This window comes from Meles meles, chromosome 11 (assembly GCF_922984935.1).
Source record: "Meles meles chromosome 11, mMelMel3.1 paternal haplotype, whole genome shotgun sequence".
In the NCBI taxonomy this organism is placed as follows: domain Eukaryota; kingdom Metazoa; phylum Chordata; class Mammalia; order Carnivora; family Mustelidae; genus Meles; species Meles meles.
Genome location: NC_060076.1, coordinates 5,585,841 through 5,602,488, shown reverse-complemented (window position 1 = coordinate 5,602,488; position 16,648 = coordinate 5,585,841). Strand labels below are relative to the sequence as shown.

The 16,648-nt window shown below is 57.9% G+C and overlaps 1 protein-coding gene across 2 annotated transcripts in view; it reads left to right on the top strand.

Annotated features, from left to right (window-relative positions):
* HMCN2 (hemicentin 2) overlaps positions 1-16,648 on the top strand; it is a 145,774-nt gene that overhangs the window by 40,497 nt on the left and 88,629 nt on the right. For both annotated transcript variants that reach the window (XM_046023022.1, XM_046023021.1), the window contains exons 14-22: positions 578-691; positions 2,988-3,137; positions 9,227-9,415; positions 10,010-10,105; positions 10,407-10,534; positions 11,781-11,925; positions 13,568-13,680; positions 13,803-13,962; positions 15,402-15,567. In XM_046023022.1, coding sequence (XP_045878978.1) covers positions 578-691; positions 2,988-3,137; positions 9,227-9,415; positions 10,010-10,105; positions 10,407-10,534; positions 11,781-11,925; positions 13,568-13,680; positions 13,803-13,962; positions 15,402-15,567 — 1,261 coding nt within the window. The remainder of the gene's footprint in view (positions 1-577; positions 692-2,987; positions 3,138-9,226; positions 9,416-10,009; positions 10,106-10,406; positions 10,535-11,780; positions 11,926-13,567; positions 13,681-13,802; positions 13,963-15,401; positions 15,568-16,648) is intronic.

Sequence of the window (16,648 nt, the reverse complement as noted above, 5' to 3'; positions counted from 1 at the left end):
AGGCTGGTGTGGAGAGAATGGGAGGGAGTTGGGGGCGGAGATGGGGAGGGATGGGCAGTCCATGTAGGGGATTTTAGGACTTTGTAGGGTTTTAGCTTCCCTTTTTTTTTGGTTAAGATCTTATTTATTTATTTAAGAGAGAGGGAGAGAGCACACAAGCAGGGGGAGGGGCAGAGGGAGAGGGAGAAACAGACTTCCCGCTGAGCAGAGAGCCCTACGGACATGGGGCTCAATCCCGGGACCCTGAGATCATGACCTGAGCTGAAGGCAGCCACTTAACCAACCCAGATGCCCCACATTTTGGCTTTTATGGCAAATTCAATGAGAAAAGTGTGTGTAGGGTAGGTTGGTTCCAGGAGTGACTGGCTTTCATTTGAGGTCCTGGGTCAGAAACTTCTAAAGAAAGCAACAGTGGCCAGATCTTTCTGGGCGACGGTCCCTGACTGGTGGAGGGGTGGGGAAGAAGGCAGGGGGTGCAGCTCCTTCTCTGTCCTCCACCCTACCCCCGGGAAAGTCTGCACTGTTGCTCTAGGGAGTCTGTGGGCGGGTCCCAAGTTCCCCATCTGTTCCCACGTAGACCCGCCATCCATCTCTGCGGTGAACGCGGTGGTGCTGGCCACTGTCGGGGAGGAGGTCGTGTTGGTGTGTGACGTGTCCGGGGTGCCCCCACCCCGGGTCATCTGGTATCGAGGTACGTCAGGTGGGAGGGGGCTCTGGGGAATGGTCCTTCTGGGGCCCCTGGAGGATCTGCTTTCCAGAATGGTCATGGAGCAGTGGTCCTGCAAATGGTGGGGGGGGGGCTGGCCCATTCTAGCAGCACCCCATCGCCCAACCGAGACTCTACATGGCTCCATGGCCAGGAGCAGGATTTAGAGTAGGCTCAGATTTAAATTCTGCCTCCCCTGGGTGACAGTGGGCAGGTAGCCTGGCATCGCTGAGCCTGCTTCCTCCTCCGGGAAACAGAGAGCATCAGGTCAGTTGTGTGAGGGTGAGATGAGTTCATGCAAGTGAAATGTTTCGAGTAAGCCTGGCACACGGGCTGGGCTCGGGGTTCTTTTTTTTTTTTTTTTTAGATTTTATTTATTTGAGGGAGAGGGAGAGGTGGACTCCCCGCTGAGCAGGGAGCCTGATGCGGGGCTCGATCGCAGGAGCCCCAGCATCCTAACCTAAGCCGAAAGCAGACACTTCACCCACTGAGCCCCTCAGGCGCCCCCGGACTTGGTGTTCTTAGTGATGGTGACGGTGATGCGGTTAATCTGGAAACGGGGCCATTAGTACGAGGGCTGTTCTGAGGCTCTTTTGAGTGAATGGGTCCAGAAGGGCTTCCCGATGCCCGACTCCGAGCTGGAGTTCGGCTGCTGGAAGTGTTCTGGAACCCCCAGCCGGGGCTGCTCCTGTCTTTCCAGTAGACTCCCAGCTCCCTCTCAAGGGTCAGCCCTCGCCCGTGTTGCCCTCTCTGACCTGGATGCGCTCTACCATTCATGGCACCTGTCTGCCACCTGGTCAGAGCCCACCTTGACCTTGACACCGGCGGAAGCAGCTCCGAGTCTGAGCATGTTGTGCCAGGCCACCCCTGGGTGCCAGAGGCTCCTGGCTCAGTGCTCGTGTGTCTCCTGTTCGGGCCGAGCGCCCGCCCCGGGAACCCTTCGGCAAAGGGCCTGTGTCGGTGGGACATTATTCAGGCCGGAAAAGAAGTGGGATTGAAATTGTGCAACAATGTCGGCTCAGCTAACGCCCCTGAACGATGCCCTTGAAAGTGGCTAAGATGGCAAATTTTGTTCTGGGTTTTTAAAAAAGAAAAAGATTTATTTATTTATTTGACAGAGAGATCACAAGTAGGCAGAGAAAGAGAGAGGAGGAAGCAGGCTCCCCGCCTAGCAGAGAGCCCGATGTGGGGCTCGATCCCAGGACCCCGGGATCATGACCCGAGCCGAAGGCAGAGGCTTTAACCCACTGAGCCACCCAGGTGCACCCTCCCACCCCAATTTTTTTTTTATTTGAAAAGAAGGGGAGAAATTCTGAGAACAGCACGGAGGAGCCTGGGGGCCATGATGCGGAGAGAAATCAGCCGTCCCTGGAAGGACACACACTCTAGGATTCCCCTTACATGGGGACCTAGATGAGGCAGATGCGTAGGGACAGGAAGGAAAAGTGTTGGGGGGCTGGGGACAGAGTTTCAGTTTGGGAAGCTGAGAAAGTTCTGGAGAAGGATGGAGATGCGGGTTGCACAGTAATGTGGACCTATTTCATGCCACTGAATTGGACACTCAGAATGCTTAAAATGGTCAAATTTTGTGTTATGTACATTTCCCCACAATAAAAGCAGTAAAAATAAAAAATTATATTAAAATCTAGAAAGTGGGTCTGGATCAGGGGAGCCTCGGTGTAAACCACAGCAGAGAGAAAGGAGGGAGGCCTCGGGGTGGGTTTTGGGGGCCCTGCCTGGGGTCAGGCGTCAGAGAAGCAGCCATGGCTGGGGTGTGCTCATCCCAGTCTGGAGCCTGAACGGAGGACGGGGACCAACCAGAGAGGCCCAGGCAAGGAGTTAGCAGGTGCTGAGCCTGTCACACATGGGGGACAGGGGGGTCCTCACTCCTCGTCAGCAGAGGGGCGCAGGGAAAGCCCCCACCATGGGACTGGAGCCAGGAGGGCCGACTTAAAACTCTTTTTAGAAAATTGTAAAATGCAAATAACAAACTTCACATCTTAACCCTTTTTAGGGATACCGCTCGGTAGTATGAAGTACCTTCGCGTTGTCGTACGACTGTTACCGGCATCTGTTTTCAGATCTCTGTTCCTCTTACAAAACCGAAACTCTGTCCCTGTTAAATAACAAGGGTCCTGGCTTTTGGGGAGCAACCTTGCCCCACTCGGCCCCTCCCAGGCCCCAGCCCAGTGCAGCTCCAGGAGCCCAAGGGTCAGGAAGGCTCCGCAGCCTCCGTGGCCACCACGGGCACCCACCTGATGCCTTCCCGTCTTTGGTCCAGGGGGTCTTGAAATGATTCTGGCCCCTGAAGGCTCCAGCTCCGGGACATTGCGGATCCCAGCAGCTCGGGAGAGGGACGCTGGCATTTACACCTGCCGGGCCGTCAATGAGATGGGCGATGCGTCCGCAGAGATCCGGCTGGAGGTTGGACGTGAGTGTACAACTTGTCCCCACCTGCCCCCTGCCCCTTTGCCCCACCTCTGAGCAGGGAGGAGGGAACTCCACCATAGATAATGCTGGTATGGGATCTATACTGCGTGGGTCTGGAGCACATGGGACCAAGGACACAGTGCCTCTCCCTGTATGACAAATTTCTCCAAAACTCTGTAGCTTAAACAGTAAGCATTTACTCACTGGCATTTCTGGAGGGCCAGGGTTTGGCCTGGCTGGGTGACGGAGGCTCAGAGGCTGTTGTGGAATTGCAGTTGATGCTTAGTGGGGGATGCGTTATCCGAAGGCTTGACTGGGGCTGGAGGAGCCGGTCTGGATTCACTCCCGCGGTGGCTGGCAGGACACCTCTGTTCGTCCGCCATGTGCGTGTCTCTAGAAGGCGTCTCCTGACATGGATTCCCACAAGCAAGGGAGCTGAGAGAAAGAGACTGACAGAGAGGGAGAGAGAAAGAGAGAGGGAGAAGAAGAGAGGGGGGAGAAAAGTAGGGGGGAGGAGAGAGGGGGGGAGAGAGGGGAAAGAAGAGAGAGGAAGGAGAGAGAGAGAAGAGAGAAAGGGAGAGAGAAAAGGGAAAGTGGAGAAAGAGGGGAGAGAGGGAGAGAGAGGAAGAGAGGAGAGAGAGAAAAGAGAGGGAGAAGGAGAAGAGAGAGGGAGAGAGAGGGGAAAAGGAGAGGGAAAGAGAACAGAGAGGGAAAAGAGAGAGAGAAGAGAAAGGGAGAAGAGACAGAGAGGGAGGGAGAGGGAGAGAATCCCACAAGTCTTTATAACCAGCCGGTCCTAGAAGGGACAGACACTCACTTCTACTATATTCTGTTGGTCACACAGACCAACCCTGGCACACAGTGGGTGGGAGGGGCTACTCAAGTGTGTGCGTACCAGGAGGCCGGGGTCCTTGGAGGCTGCCTGCCACAGAGACCAGCATTGTCATCCCTGAGACCCGAGTTCCCGTCTTGTCTCCATCACTTGCCATCTGTGTGCTTGGGTTGACCCTCAGTTTCCCTATCTGTAAAATGGGACTGATCATGCGGCGAGGGTTCAGTGAGATGAGCAAATAATGCTTAGCATGGGGTTTGGCCCATCTTGGGCGCTTAATAAGCAGAGGGGTGATTATCCCCTTGTTACAGATGAGGAGTCTGGGTTCTTCTGTGGCACGGCCTTGACACCTGTATTCCAGGCCTGCACAAGGGCCGTGGGGGTTGCTCCGAGTTGTGGACACAGCGCCGGGTGTGTTGGGCCAGCGCGAACCGGGCTCTGAGGGGCTTGCTGTGGCCACGGTGGGGAGGCAGATGTGGGGAGTCCCGGGAAAGCACAGAGAAATAGCAGTGTGCTGGTCTTGGCTGGGTGGGATGGCCAAGGGGCTCCCCAAGGACGGTGGCGGGACAGGCCCTGTGAAGAGAAGTTTCTGGCCCTGAGGACACCGGCACCAAGTCAGGGTTGGGTCCCCTAGGCTTGGGGTACCCTTAGCCTCTGCTTTGTTCTGTCCCTCCTTCCTCCAGCACGCGGTCCCCAGGGGGCCAGCAACGGGCGGGACTCAGCATTTGCTTTCGTGTTGCTCTTGGCGTCAGGGAGAGAGACGGCAAACGGGCAAGTGGGATCTCAGGGTCGAGAGCATTTGCAGATGGCATCCATGGGGAGCTGTTGGTGCCCAGAGAAGGGGTCCAAACGACACTGGGGGCTGGGAGGGTTTCTTGGAGGAGGTGATGTCCGGGATGAACGCAGAAGCCGTCAGGCAGGTGATGAGCTGGGGAGCCGTGTTCGAGGCAAGTGCAGCGGGAGGAGCAGACCTCCTGCGGCAAGAGAAGCGAGCTGGGGAGTAGGACCGAGCCGGGGCTGAGGGGCGCCTGGGGGCTGCTGACTGCTCTGGGTCGTGCTTGCCTCAGGAGCCCAGCACAGTTTGGGCTTTGTCCTGTTGGGGTGGGGAGAGTTTTTAGGGTAGAGAGTGATGTGCTTCGACGTTCCCTATAGAGGGTGTGCTGTGTGGCTCCCTCTCGGGTGGGGCGGGGTGGTGGGGAAATCCACAGGCTTAGAGCTGGATAGCAAGAAACATGGAAGCCAGGATTTCTGTGAAATTTGCCACTACTCGGGTCGGCTCTACGCCTGTTTCGTGCACTAGCTTGTAAACCTCACACCTCTTTGAGGCGGGTTCGGTCATTACCTCCTGTAGGGACGGAGGACAGGAAGCACAGAGAGGTTAAGGGACTTGTCCAAGGTCACACAGCTGGTGAGTGGCAGAGCTGAGATCCGAACCAGGGCCCAGGCCTTTAGCCCCTGGAGGGCATCCCCTGTGCTCAGCGACAGGGTGAGCTCGGACGTTGCTTCTCCAGTCTGAGCCTCGGGGTCCTGGTCGGAAAACTCTCTGGGACGTTGTAGGGGTGCGAGGTGAGACAGGCCTAGGGCCGGCGGGTTCTGATCCACATCGTTGTCATTGTTAATAGTAAGTTCTGGGTGAACCGAGAGGGCTCTCCAGGCAGGGCTGTACTTGGCTTTGTCACAGGCCAGCATCCTCTGCTCCGTGTCTGATTTCTTTTCGGCGGTGCTTTATTTCTTTGGGTCCCAGGCTGACAAGCCCGCCTGGTCCTGTCCTTCACCTGTCAGCGATGGACCTTAGGGCTGGTTCCCCGGGTCAGAGGAGGAGATGGCTGGTACTGCAGAGGCGGGCTTCTTGGCCACAGGTGGCCTTTGGCTTGAGGTCAGGGAAGGGATGGGCTGTGGCCCAGCACCAGCGTGTCTGGGAGAGCTGGCCTGGCAGCGGCAGTGGGAAATCGAATTTCCTGCCCATCTGGGTGGCAGCTGTGGCCCGGCCTTCCTAGCCAGGCGGGCAGAACCTTCCAGGGCGGGGAACAGCTGGGCACTGTGCCCACCTCCTGCTGCTGAGCTGGGAACTGGCTTCCTGGCCGTGTTTGGGAAGGGGGGCAGCGAGTGCCAGCCTTGGTGGCCCCCATCACCTGTGGGTCCGGCTTCTGGTGGACTCGATTCCTGCATCGATGACCCCCAGACCCCCCCTGCTTCTTCGGCCAAGTTATTGGCCTCCCTGAGCCTTCCTTTCCCCGTCTGTGAAAAGGGAGGATAGCAATGAGCTCTGCTCATAGGGTCCTTGAGAGATTTAATGAGAGAGCGGGCGTCGCTCTGGGCTTGAATGGAGTAGGTGCTCAACACGCCGGCCGCCCCAGGCCGGGGGTGGGGGGGTGGGCAGTGGGATTCATCACAGGGGAAGACCGGGCTCCCAGCAGCCACGCCTTCCTCAATTTCAGCGCCCGTTCTGTTCCCTTTCTATTCCTTCCCTGCTCTGAGCGACGTTATCTGCACCTGCTGGGTTCTTCCTCAGAAAGAGAGGATGCTCGTTCCTCCCTGTGTTTCCTCCTTTCCGCCCCTGCCTTCCGTTCCCGGCCTGGGAGCCCCAGGTTGCCGGGTAGATGAGCAGGGGGCAAGAGCTTATGTTTTGGGGAGCGCAGGGGCCCCCCTGGCCAGCCTGGGGGAGCAGGAGAGAAGCAGCTCTGGCTTTTCCGTCAGGCACAGCGGGCATGGACCCAGGGCCTGGGATGGGACCAGGGCCCGGGGACAAGGCTCTGATGTTCATTTCTTTTAAAATCAGAAGGAAACGGATGGATGACAACAAGTAGATGACTAGGAATCCGACCTGGATCGTGTTCGCGTTTATGTCAGTGCGGCCGTAGCCTGGAACCGTCAATAGTTTTCTGAGAGGAAGAGGCCCAGGGGAGCGTGGCCCAGCGCCTGCAGCCCGGGCCCAGGGGCAGGAACCGTCCCAGGAGGGGGCTGTGGAGGCCGTTCCCCCCGTCACAGACATCCTGACGTTCCTTCAACGCAGGGCCAGTTTGCGGTCCCTCGCTGGGGTGCTGCAGGGCTCCCCCGGAAGTCTGTGAGGAGGGGGCCTGAGGGCAGGGATGGCTGACCCACTGATGAGTCTCTGCACCAGGTTGAGAGCCCAGCCCCCACCGACACGCTGCAGGACTCAGGGTTGACCCTGCCTCTGCCCCCAGCCTCAGTTTCCCCCGTCTGCAGATGAGGGGACCACAGGGCCTTCAGCTCTAGCACACGAGGATTCCAGGGTCCTGCCTTATTTGGGGACTCCAGGGAGGACTGCGGCAGGAGGGATGGCTGTGCTGGAGGCTGGAGTTTTCTGGGTGGGATCAATCTGCGTCTGGGATCTGCTGCCTTGGAACCCACCCCAAAGAGAGGACAGGAGTGGTGGGTGCGGCTCTGGCTGAAACAGCAGCCAAGTCGCTCCCGAGGATGCAGGGGGACACAGGGGTGCGGTGGGTGAGAGCCTGGGCCTTAGCAGCAGCCAGACCCAAGCTCGGAGCCCATCTCCGCTGTTGACTTGGAGCTGTGCCCTTGGGCAGCCTCCGGATCTCTCTGAACCTCAGTTTCCTCATCTTTAGAATGGGGTTGATGAAATTGTTTCTAAAAGCTCCATCACCACTCCTGTCCCTCAGTAGGCTTTCCAGATGCTGCCCTCTGTATGGATTATTTGCTCTTATAGGCCGGCTGTCCCTTTTGGGGGGCATGTTCAGGACTGGGAGCAGAAAGGGGAAGAGTGTGCTTTGTGGTGTCCCAGAGCTAGGAGACAAAGCTGGGCTGTTTGGGGGCTAAGGAGAGGCGGATCAAGAAGCAGGTCTGGCCGGATGGAGCGGGTGAAGGCAGACTCTGGGGGTGTCTCCCCAGCAAGGGGGGATGGCAGAGCCACGCCTCCTGGGGCCAGGACTCTGCAGGACAAACGATCCCGACTGAGGCGAGCCTGCAACGGAGGCTTTCCGAGATCCGGGGCTGCAGCCGATGCCAGGCGCCACCAACAAGGACAGGCGTGCGGGTGGTGTTTGAAGCTGGCTTCAAGACTGTTGGGTCCTCCTTGCAGTGATTTTCCAAGTTGTGTTTATATCTCCTTGGAACATCCCTAATCCTCAGGCCAGGAGGGAAATTTGATGTCATGATTTGGATGGATGGGGGAGATTTCTGGAGGGAGGCAGACAGAACAAAGGGGTGGAGGGTTTTCCATGGTGTTGGATGCCATGGGGCTAAGAAAAGGCTAGGAGGATCTTCCTGGTCACAGGTCTGGGGACCGGGACCTGAGAACTGTGCCCATAAGCTGTGGGGACAAGGCCCAGACCCGTCTGGAATTGGCCTGGCTCCTGGCCTGCCAGGATCATGGATTTCTATTTTGGAAAACAACTGATTTTCTCCTGATTATAAATATAAGACAGGGCTTAGAAATAAGTTTAGAAGAAACACTGTGAACTGTGAACAGTGGTGACTCTGGGGAAGGGCATGAGATTTGGGGTGTGTGGAGGAAAAATAGGGGGAAATATATTCGTGTATTACTGGAGTTTTGTTTGATTCCTGTGAGCACGGCCATCCTTGTTTGGGACGTTTGTCCTGGTGCCGTGATTAAGACAGCCCTGGTCATGCTCTCGGGTCCCGTTTGGACCATCAAGTGTAAGGTCCCCTCATTTATAGTAAGCCTGTTTTCATTTTGTGGTGGAGTTTTACATACTCCTTAAAAAAAGATCAGCAAACAGAGACGTAGGGAGGAGAGTGAAGGTGGCCATTCATCTCTCCACGGATTTGGCTCTTGGGGGTCAGGGAATGGTCGCCCAAGTTCAGGACACCTGCAAGAGGAAGGCGGAGGAGGGCAGGGTTGGGGGGAGGTTCTCCGAGGTGGCGGGCTCCTGTGGCTGGAGCTTGACTTGCTGCCCCTCAGAGGTGGGCTTCCCAGGAGGTGTTGCTGCCCAAAGCAGGCCTGTTGTCTCTGCCTGCACCGTGAGGCCCGGCGACGCCCCCGTGACCCCATGCGGGGGTATGAGGCTTGGCGGCAACTTCATCCCGCCAAAGGCCGCTCCCTCTGCCTCATCCCCAAGAGCTCTCCAGGGCTGGACCAAGCCAAGCTCAGGTTGGCTCTGGAGCCCTGGATGTGAGTCAGCCCCAGGTTCACGAAGGTGAGGTTGGGAGAAATGGAAGCTCCCAACAGTGGGAGGGGAGGCGGGCGGCGGGAACAGCCCCCTGGGGGCACGGCGGGTTCAGCCCCCAGGCATGGCTGACCAGTCCTCTCCCTGCAGATGCGCCCCAGCTGACCGAGCTGCCCCGGGACGTCACCGTGGAGCTGGGGAAGAGCGCCCTCCTGGCGTGCCGGGCCATGGGCCGCCCGCCCCCGAAGGTGACCTGGCGCCGCGGAGATGGCCAGCCACTGGGGCCCCGGCGGGGCAGCAGGACTGGGCAGCCCGATTCGGGAGTGCTGTTCTTTGAGAGTAAGACACTGGGCCTGGAGGAGGGTGGCCAGGGGAGGCAGGATGGCGTCTGATAGTCTCAGCCCCTAGGCTGGGGGGCTGGGAGCACAGCCTTGACCCTGGCGTTGACCCTGGGTAAGGTGGTTGCAGGGTCATATTTTGGCGGGCTGACCCTGGTCAAGTCGTTCTGCTAGTCTGAACCCGAGGCAGTGATAAGGACGAAACCTGCTTCTCGGGTTTACCGAAAGGCTGCCCGGAGGGGTTGCTATGTGGGTCTTACACAGGAAGCGCCCAGCATGGTTCCTGACACAGGTAAGGTGTTCTGGGCTTTAACAATGGTCACGGCCACCATTGTCACCACTGTGACCGCTTGCCCTGGGCCACTGTGTCTGCACCGGCGACCCCATCCCTCACCCCACAAGGCACAGGGATTCACAGACGGGCCCATTCTGCAGATGAGCGCTGATGCCTTCCTGCCTTTCCAGGCCTGGCCGCTTCCCCCAGCCCTCCTACCTCCCCTCTGCGGGGCTGGGCTCTGCCGAGGGCTTCCTGCCCCTGGGGGGTTGGAGGGGAGGTGTGTCTGGGCAGTCAAACCTGCCTCTTTCTGCCCCTCAGGTGTGGTCCCCGAAGACCAGGCCCAGTATGTCTGCGAAGCTCAAAATATGTTTGGGAAGGTCCGGGCAGAGGCTCAGCTCGTCGTGGCTGGACATGGTTCGCTGGTGGCGCTAGGGGAGGAGGGTTTGGTGGAGAGATTGGGGCCCCTGGGGAGGCCCCCCCCATGGCTGTCCACCCTCTGGAACACATGTGTCCATGCCCAGTTCTCCAAGAGGAGCCCCTGGACCCCTTTTTCCTGGGCAGCATGCCCCAGAAAGCGCACCTTGGACTTGAGGATCCCTTTTCCTGATGCTCCCGCTGGTTCCCTGGGGAGGAGAGGGGGGGCAGTGGGGCCTCTGTCCCCCAGATGACCACCCACGGGAATCTGGGTGACCCCTGCCATCTCCTGCCCCCACAGCCCCCCCGCAGATCGCCAGCAGCGCCTCTACTGTCCGGGTGCTGGAGAGACAGCCGGTGTCCCTGCCCTGTATCATCCTGGCCGGGAGGCCCTTCCCGGAGAGGCGCTGGCTCAGGGCCGGCCTGCCGGTGGGTGCTGGCTCTTTGGGCGCAGTGGCTCTGGTGCGGGGGACAGAGAGGCTGCTGTGTACCCCTCGACCTCCGCTTTGCTCTCCGCTTGCTTTGGACTGTGCTCTTTCTTCCTCCCTCTCTTTCCTGCCTCCTTCCAGAAATTCTCTGACAAGTGCGCTGATGGCCTCTGTCACCCTCTCAAGTGCTGTCGAGGATCATGTGGCTGCCGGTCCTCGCCGGAGCGCTACAGAAGGACCTCGGGCTCCATCGGTGCTGAGGCTGGGGAGCAGAAAGTTGGGGGGCACAGAGACAATGCTTTCATCCCCCCCCCCATTCTGAGAGCTTTGCAGAGGCCGATCGTCCTGCAGCCTGTGTGGTTGCACACGACCCCGAGGAGGGCCCTGCTTGGGAGTGTGGGCTGTGGCGGTGAGGAGCCCTCCCGGGGGAGGGGGGGGGCAGTGCGAAAGGGGTGGCCCTGGGCCTTGTCGAGGCCGGGACGGGGAGTGGCCGGAGATGCGGAGTCTGTTTCAGTAAGGATGCTGGGTGGACCTCTGCCTGTCGGGCACGAGTGGAAACCCCCTCAGGCTTGCTCAGCCCAAAAAGGCCTGGTCCCGAGATGGCTCAGGACCAGCTTCTAGAACCTGAGGGCAGGGTGTGAGGCTGGACTCCTGGGACAGGGTCAAGGAGGCCGAACGCCCTCACCAAAGATGGGCTGCCTTTACATCTTCACAGAGGTTACCCCAGGCCCCATTCCGGACCAGCGCTCCCCGCCCTACGCTAGTCCCCATGGGGACATCCCGGCAGCCACCAGGAGCCGTGTCTCTGCTTCTCTCTCTGGGACCACTTCTTTCTCTGGCAGCTCTGTTCTACTCCATGTGGCTCTGTTCTCTCACCGGGAGTTTGTCCCTCCTCTCTGTAACCTTGGTGTGGAAGGGCCTTGGAGCCCCAGCCCCTGCTCAGGAAGGGCTCTGGCCCCAACCCTGCACTCTTGGGAGCGGCTTCCATTGGCCCATGGGGGTCAGGCAGCTTAGCTTACCCTAGTCTGGCTGGCCGTGGGAGAGTGGGGTCTGGACCACCTATAGCCCTAAGTCTCTGCAGGGGTAGAGGAGTCTCAGGGAAGGGGTGGGGGAACGCCAAACCACTAACCTCTCAGACCAGCCTGCTCCCCACTGGCCGAGGAGGCAGCGTGGCTTCCAGAACATTCTCTTAGCTGGCTCGGCATTGGGCCGCAGTTCAGACTGGGGCTTTCTCCCCCCCTTACCAGCTCCCACCTGGCAGCCGACATTCCATCCGAGCAGATGGCAGCCTTCACCTTGACCGGGCGCTGCAGGAGGACACGGGGAGGTACAGCTGTGTGGTCACCAACACAGCCGGCTCTCAGCACAGGGACGTGGACCTCGTTGTCCAGGGTGAGTCCCCGGGTGGGGGAGGGGTGCGAGGTGTGATGGGATGGGGAAGGGACATGGGGAGAACTTGATCTCCAGTACTCTTTTATTTTGGGGCGCCTGGGTGGCTCAGTGGGTTAAGCCTCTGCCTTCGGCTCAGGTCATGATCTCAGGGTCCTGGGATCGAGCCCCGCATTGGGCTCTCTGCTCAGCAGGAAGCCTACTTCCCCCTCTCTCTCTGTCTGCCTGTCTGCCTACTTCTGATCTCTCTGTCAAATAAATAAATAAAATCTTTAAAAAAAATACTCTTTAAAAAAAAAAAAGCCCAAATAGTACATTTTCACTGGAGGAAAATCTGAGGTGCGACAAGTAAAAAAGACAAGACTCCCATAATGCCAGCAGCTAAGGAGAACCAGATAATTTTACGTGTTGGTGTGTATCTCTCACACTTTACGCGCGTGTGAGCTCGTGTGCATATATACACACTACCTATGTAGTGAGTTACGTGTAACTGAAATTGTATATAACTGTGTTTACATTGTATATGAATGATTTTTATATAATCTATACATCCTGCGGGGGTCTGTGTATGTTTCACTTAAATTTCATAACGACTCAAGACACAAGGTTTAAAAGACTCCCCATTCTGAACTGACAGCTCAGACAGGCATGTCCCTCAGCAGGATCTCAGGACCAGCAGAGGCTACCTCTCGCCCGCGGGGCCCGCGCTGGCTCTTGGCTCGCTTCATTTCCATTCAACGTTAATAATCAACTTGCAGGCTTTGGCCCCCGAGACAATCTAGAAGGGCATTTCCCTCCCTAACGGGTCTCAGCGTTACTGGTAGAGCCCTTGGCTTCTCCCGACTGGTCCACACCCGGTTTCTCCTCCCCCGCAAATCTGGATGGTGCCCAGAATGGATTTGGCACTTGTTTTCAAGTTCACTGTGTTCTGTGAACACTCTTTGCTGCCATTTCTCATCTGTCCATCCCTGGAGAGTAGGCAGGGAATTGCGTTTAAGGAGCTTTTTTTGCTGATGAAGGAATATGGGTACCAAAAGATTAAGTGGTTTTATCCAAAGTCCCAGAGCAAAGAAATGGCACGGCTGGTTCCCAGGCGCGGCTGCCCTCCGTCCGCCTACAAAAGTGTGGCTGTCGATGAGATCCGTGCCACTGTAAGCTTTCATTGAAGTAGTTTTTTAAAATTGTGGCAAATACCATTTTACCCACTTTAAAGCCTCAGTTCAGGGGCATGAAGCACATTCACAGTGCTATGCAACCACCACCGTCCAGCTCCAGAACCTTCTCCTCCTCCCAAATTGTAGCTCTGTTCCCATTGAACACTAGGTCCCCGTTTCTCCTCCCGCAGCCCCTGGCAACCACATTCTCCCTTCTGTCTCTGACTTTCCCTATCCCAGGGACCTCATGTGAGTGGGAGCGTACAGTATTTGTGTGGTGTCTGGCTGGTCTCACTCGGCGTACTGTGTTCAAGGTGCATTCTTGTTATAGCACGCATTGGGCTTTTATTCCTTCTTTAAGGCTGGATAATAGTTGACCTCTGCTTGCCACATTGCGTTTATCCGTCAGCCCATTGATGGCTAATTGGGTTGTTTCCACCTTTTGGCTACTATGGATAATGCTGCTCAGAACCTTGGTTTGTTTTTGAAAGTGCCGCCTCGGATCCAGCCCACTGCCATCCACCATGTCACCAATGAAGGGGTTCCAGCCTCTCTCCCCTGTGTGGCCTCAGGAGTCCCCACGCCCACCATCACTTGGACCAAGGTAAGAGGAGCCTGTTAGCGTGAGGGTAACCAGAGAGGGGTCCAGTGCATCATGGGAAGGAGAATGATGCAAATCCCCAGGGGGTGTGGGCTTTGCTGATGTCCCCTGCGACTCTACCGTAGGAAACCAATGTGCTGACCTCCGGGGGTCCCCAACACAATGTGAGCAAGGATGGCACCCTGGTCATCGCCCGGCCATCTCCCCAGGATGCCGGGGCCTATGTCTGCACAGCCACCAACGCTGTGGGCTTCTCAAGCCAGGAGATGAGGCTTTCTGTGAACAGTGAGTGATGGCTACCCGTGTCCTGGGAGAAGGGCTTGGAAGTCGTGGAGGCAGGGGCATGGACGTTCTGACCTTACCTGTATCTTCCCTGTCCTCTGTCAATCCTGCCTCTGAATTCTTCCCATCTGAAAGGGACACAGACCAGAGATGTGTTCCCCTAGCCACTCTCCTCAGTAGTGTGGGCATACCTTAAAGGGGTCCCAGCTTAGCCCTTTGTAAGCAGATGGCGGGCAACTGTCACTTTAACAAGACTTGGAAACCCACAGGCCATCTACCGGAGCTCTCCCACCTTGGCGGCCCCCTTGCCCACCTCTCTCTCCGAGCCTCTGTACCCCAGACCCTCTGCTCCTTTCAGTTTCTTAAATGGTGCACCCTGCCTCAGGGCCTTGGGACATGCAGTTTCCTCTGTTTGGATTCCCTACCCTCTCTTGGCCCAGCTGACTTCTTCCATTGGTCAGATAGAGGCTCTCTGATTCCAAGTCACTTTGCCGTAAATTCTCTAGAATCTCCCCTTCGTGAGACGCTTCGCAAGTCTGGTGAAATCATGAATCACGTATTGAGCTGTTTGGTACCCGTGTTCCCTGTGGGCCCTAACACTGGGAGGACAGGGGCAGGATCCGTCTTCTTTGCTGCTTCTGGCCAGCGTTCGTGCACAGCTGGGTACTCAGGAACTGGCTGGAATGAATGAGCAAATGCACAGCCCAGTTTTTCTAGAGATACTCCTAGAGCCGATATTTTCATATTGTAAAAAATTTTTTTTCTTAGAATGGAGATTTTCTCTCTCATGTGCAAGGGATGCGTGAGGGGTACACGGGTCTCGAAGTCTCCAGCTGGCTAGCTTAATTATCGTTGCTTAGACACCTACCAGTGCTGTCCATGTGTGAGCACCTGGCTAGGAATGTGGGGGCAGGGCATAAAGACAGAGGGGTGTCATCGGGAGCCTCAAACTTGGTAGGAGAAAGACTTGACAGGCAAGGGTTGTTATAAACCCCCAGTGAGGGTTTGGGAAGGCCAGGGGACACCGTGTGTCTTCTGGTGGTTGACAGCCTGAGAATAATTGGGCTGATCCAGGGGAGAAGGGAGACAGAGAAGATAAGGACAGAACCATCTGGAATGTCCCCAGGGAACATTCCAACCAGCTAGCGGGTAGCAGACGTTGGAGCAGGAGGGACCTGATCAGGGTCACCAAGGCCAGCCGAGCTTCCAGAGGGAGGGTGACCGTGAAGAGGTAGAGGCCGGGACTGGGGTGGGGGGACCATTGGATCTCAGGCCACCCCCAAACCTGCACTCTCCCCTGATGGCAGAGCCCACCCAGTCTCTGCACTTCCCGGGGTGGCAGCGTCCTCTCTGCTTCCTGGGGGCAGCCGTCCTGGTCCCCTCGGGGCCCCGTGCCATGGCTTCCTGTCCGGCTCACAGTCCCTGCGTGCTTGTACCAACAGCTGAGCCCAGGATCCATGTGAACGGCTCACATGATGCCGAAGAGCCTCTGAATGTCACGGCCAAGGCTGGTGACGAGGTGACCCTGGACTGTGAGGCCCGGGGTTCCCCACCTCCTCTGGTCACCTGGACCAAGGACTTCCACCCTGTGCCATCCGTCACAGACAGGTAACCCCGACCACGTGCCCCTGGGCCTGGGAAATGGACGGAGCTTGGGGTCCAAGGAAACTGGCCTCAAGGTGGCCAGTGACCCAGCCAGTGGGTGGGACTCTGTGGACACTCCCAGGGGGATGTGTATTCAATTTCACACAAAGTACTTTTTTGTTTTTTTAAGATTTTATTAATTTGAGAGAGAGAGCATAAGTGAGGGGAGGGGCAGAGGGGCAAGCAGACCCCCCACGGCTGAGCCGGGAACCCAATGGGGGCTCAATCCCCAGACCCTAGGATCCTGACCTGAGCCAAAGGCAGACGCTTCACGACTGAGCCCCCCAGGGCTCCCTCACATAGCACTTCAGTCCCTGGGCCCCAGAAGCCTGTCAGGGGACCCCTGAGAGAGCAGAGACCCCTCCAAGAGAAAGACAGAGACCTGTCTGGAGTCACGGATGCCCAGTGCTTCGTGCCCTGGCCCCTGGGTGCTGCAGGCAGAAACTCCATTAATCTGCACAGCAGCCCTTCTCTCCCGCCCACTGAAGTTCAGTGAGGTGCGGTGAGCCGCTCGTGGTCGCCGCTGTTGGGACAGTGTCCCGACTCTGTCACGTTCTGTGTCCTCGTCTGCTCCGCAGGCCAGGTGTCTGGTGGCTGGGCTCTCTGACTCAGTGTCCCGCCTGCCGTCAGAGAGGGCCGTGCACCCCCCGCCCCCCAAACAGGCAGGGCTTCGGGGGATGGCGGTTCCAGACAAGAAGGCCTCGAAACTCCTGGGGCCCTTGACTTTTGGGCCCAGGGCGGCGGGAGCGGGGGATGGTGGTGGGGGAAGCTCTGGCCAGTGACATCAGTCCTGGCAAGGTCTTTGAGAAGTTCCAGACCCAGGAGGTCTCGGCACCCCCCCCCCCAGCTCCCCCGCGAACGCCCACACGTGCGTCTACGCATCTCAGAACATCTGTTTGGTGAGCCCTTCCAAACCTCGAAGCCCGCACCCCTGAATGCGGCTGGGCTCCTGTGCCCGGGCTGGGTCTGAGCACCTCCACCCGCGTGCCCCTTCGGTGTCCCTGCAGCGGCACGTCTCGGGGCTGGGAGACCGGGGAGCCTCCGT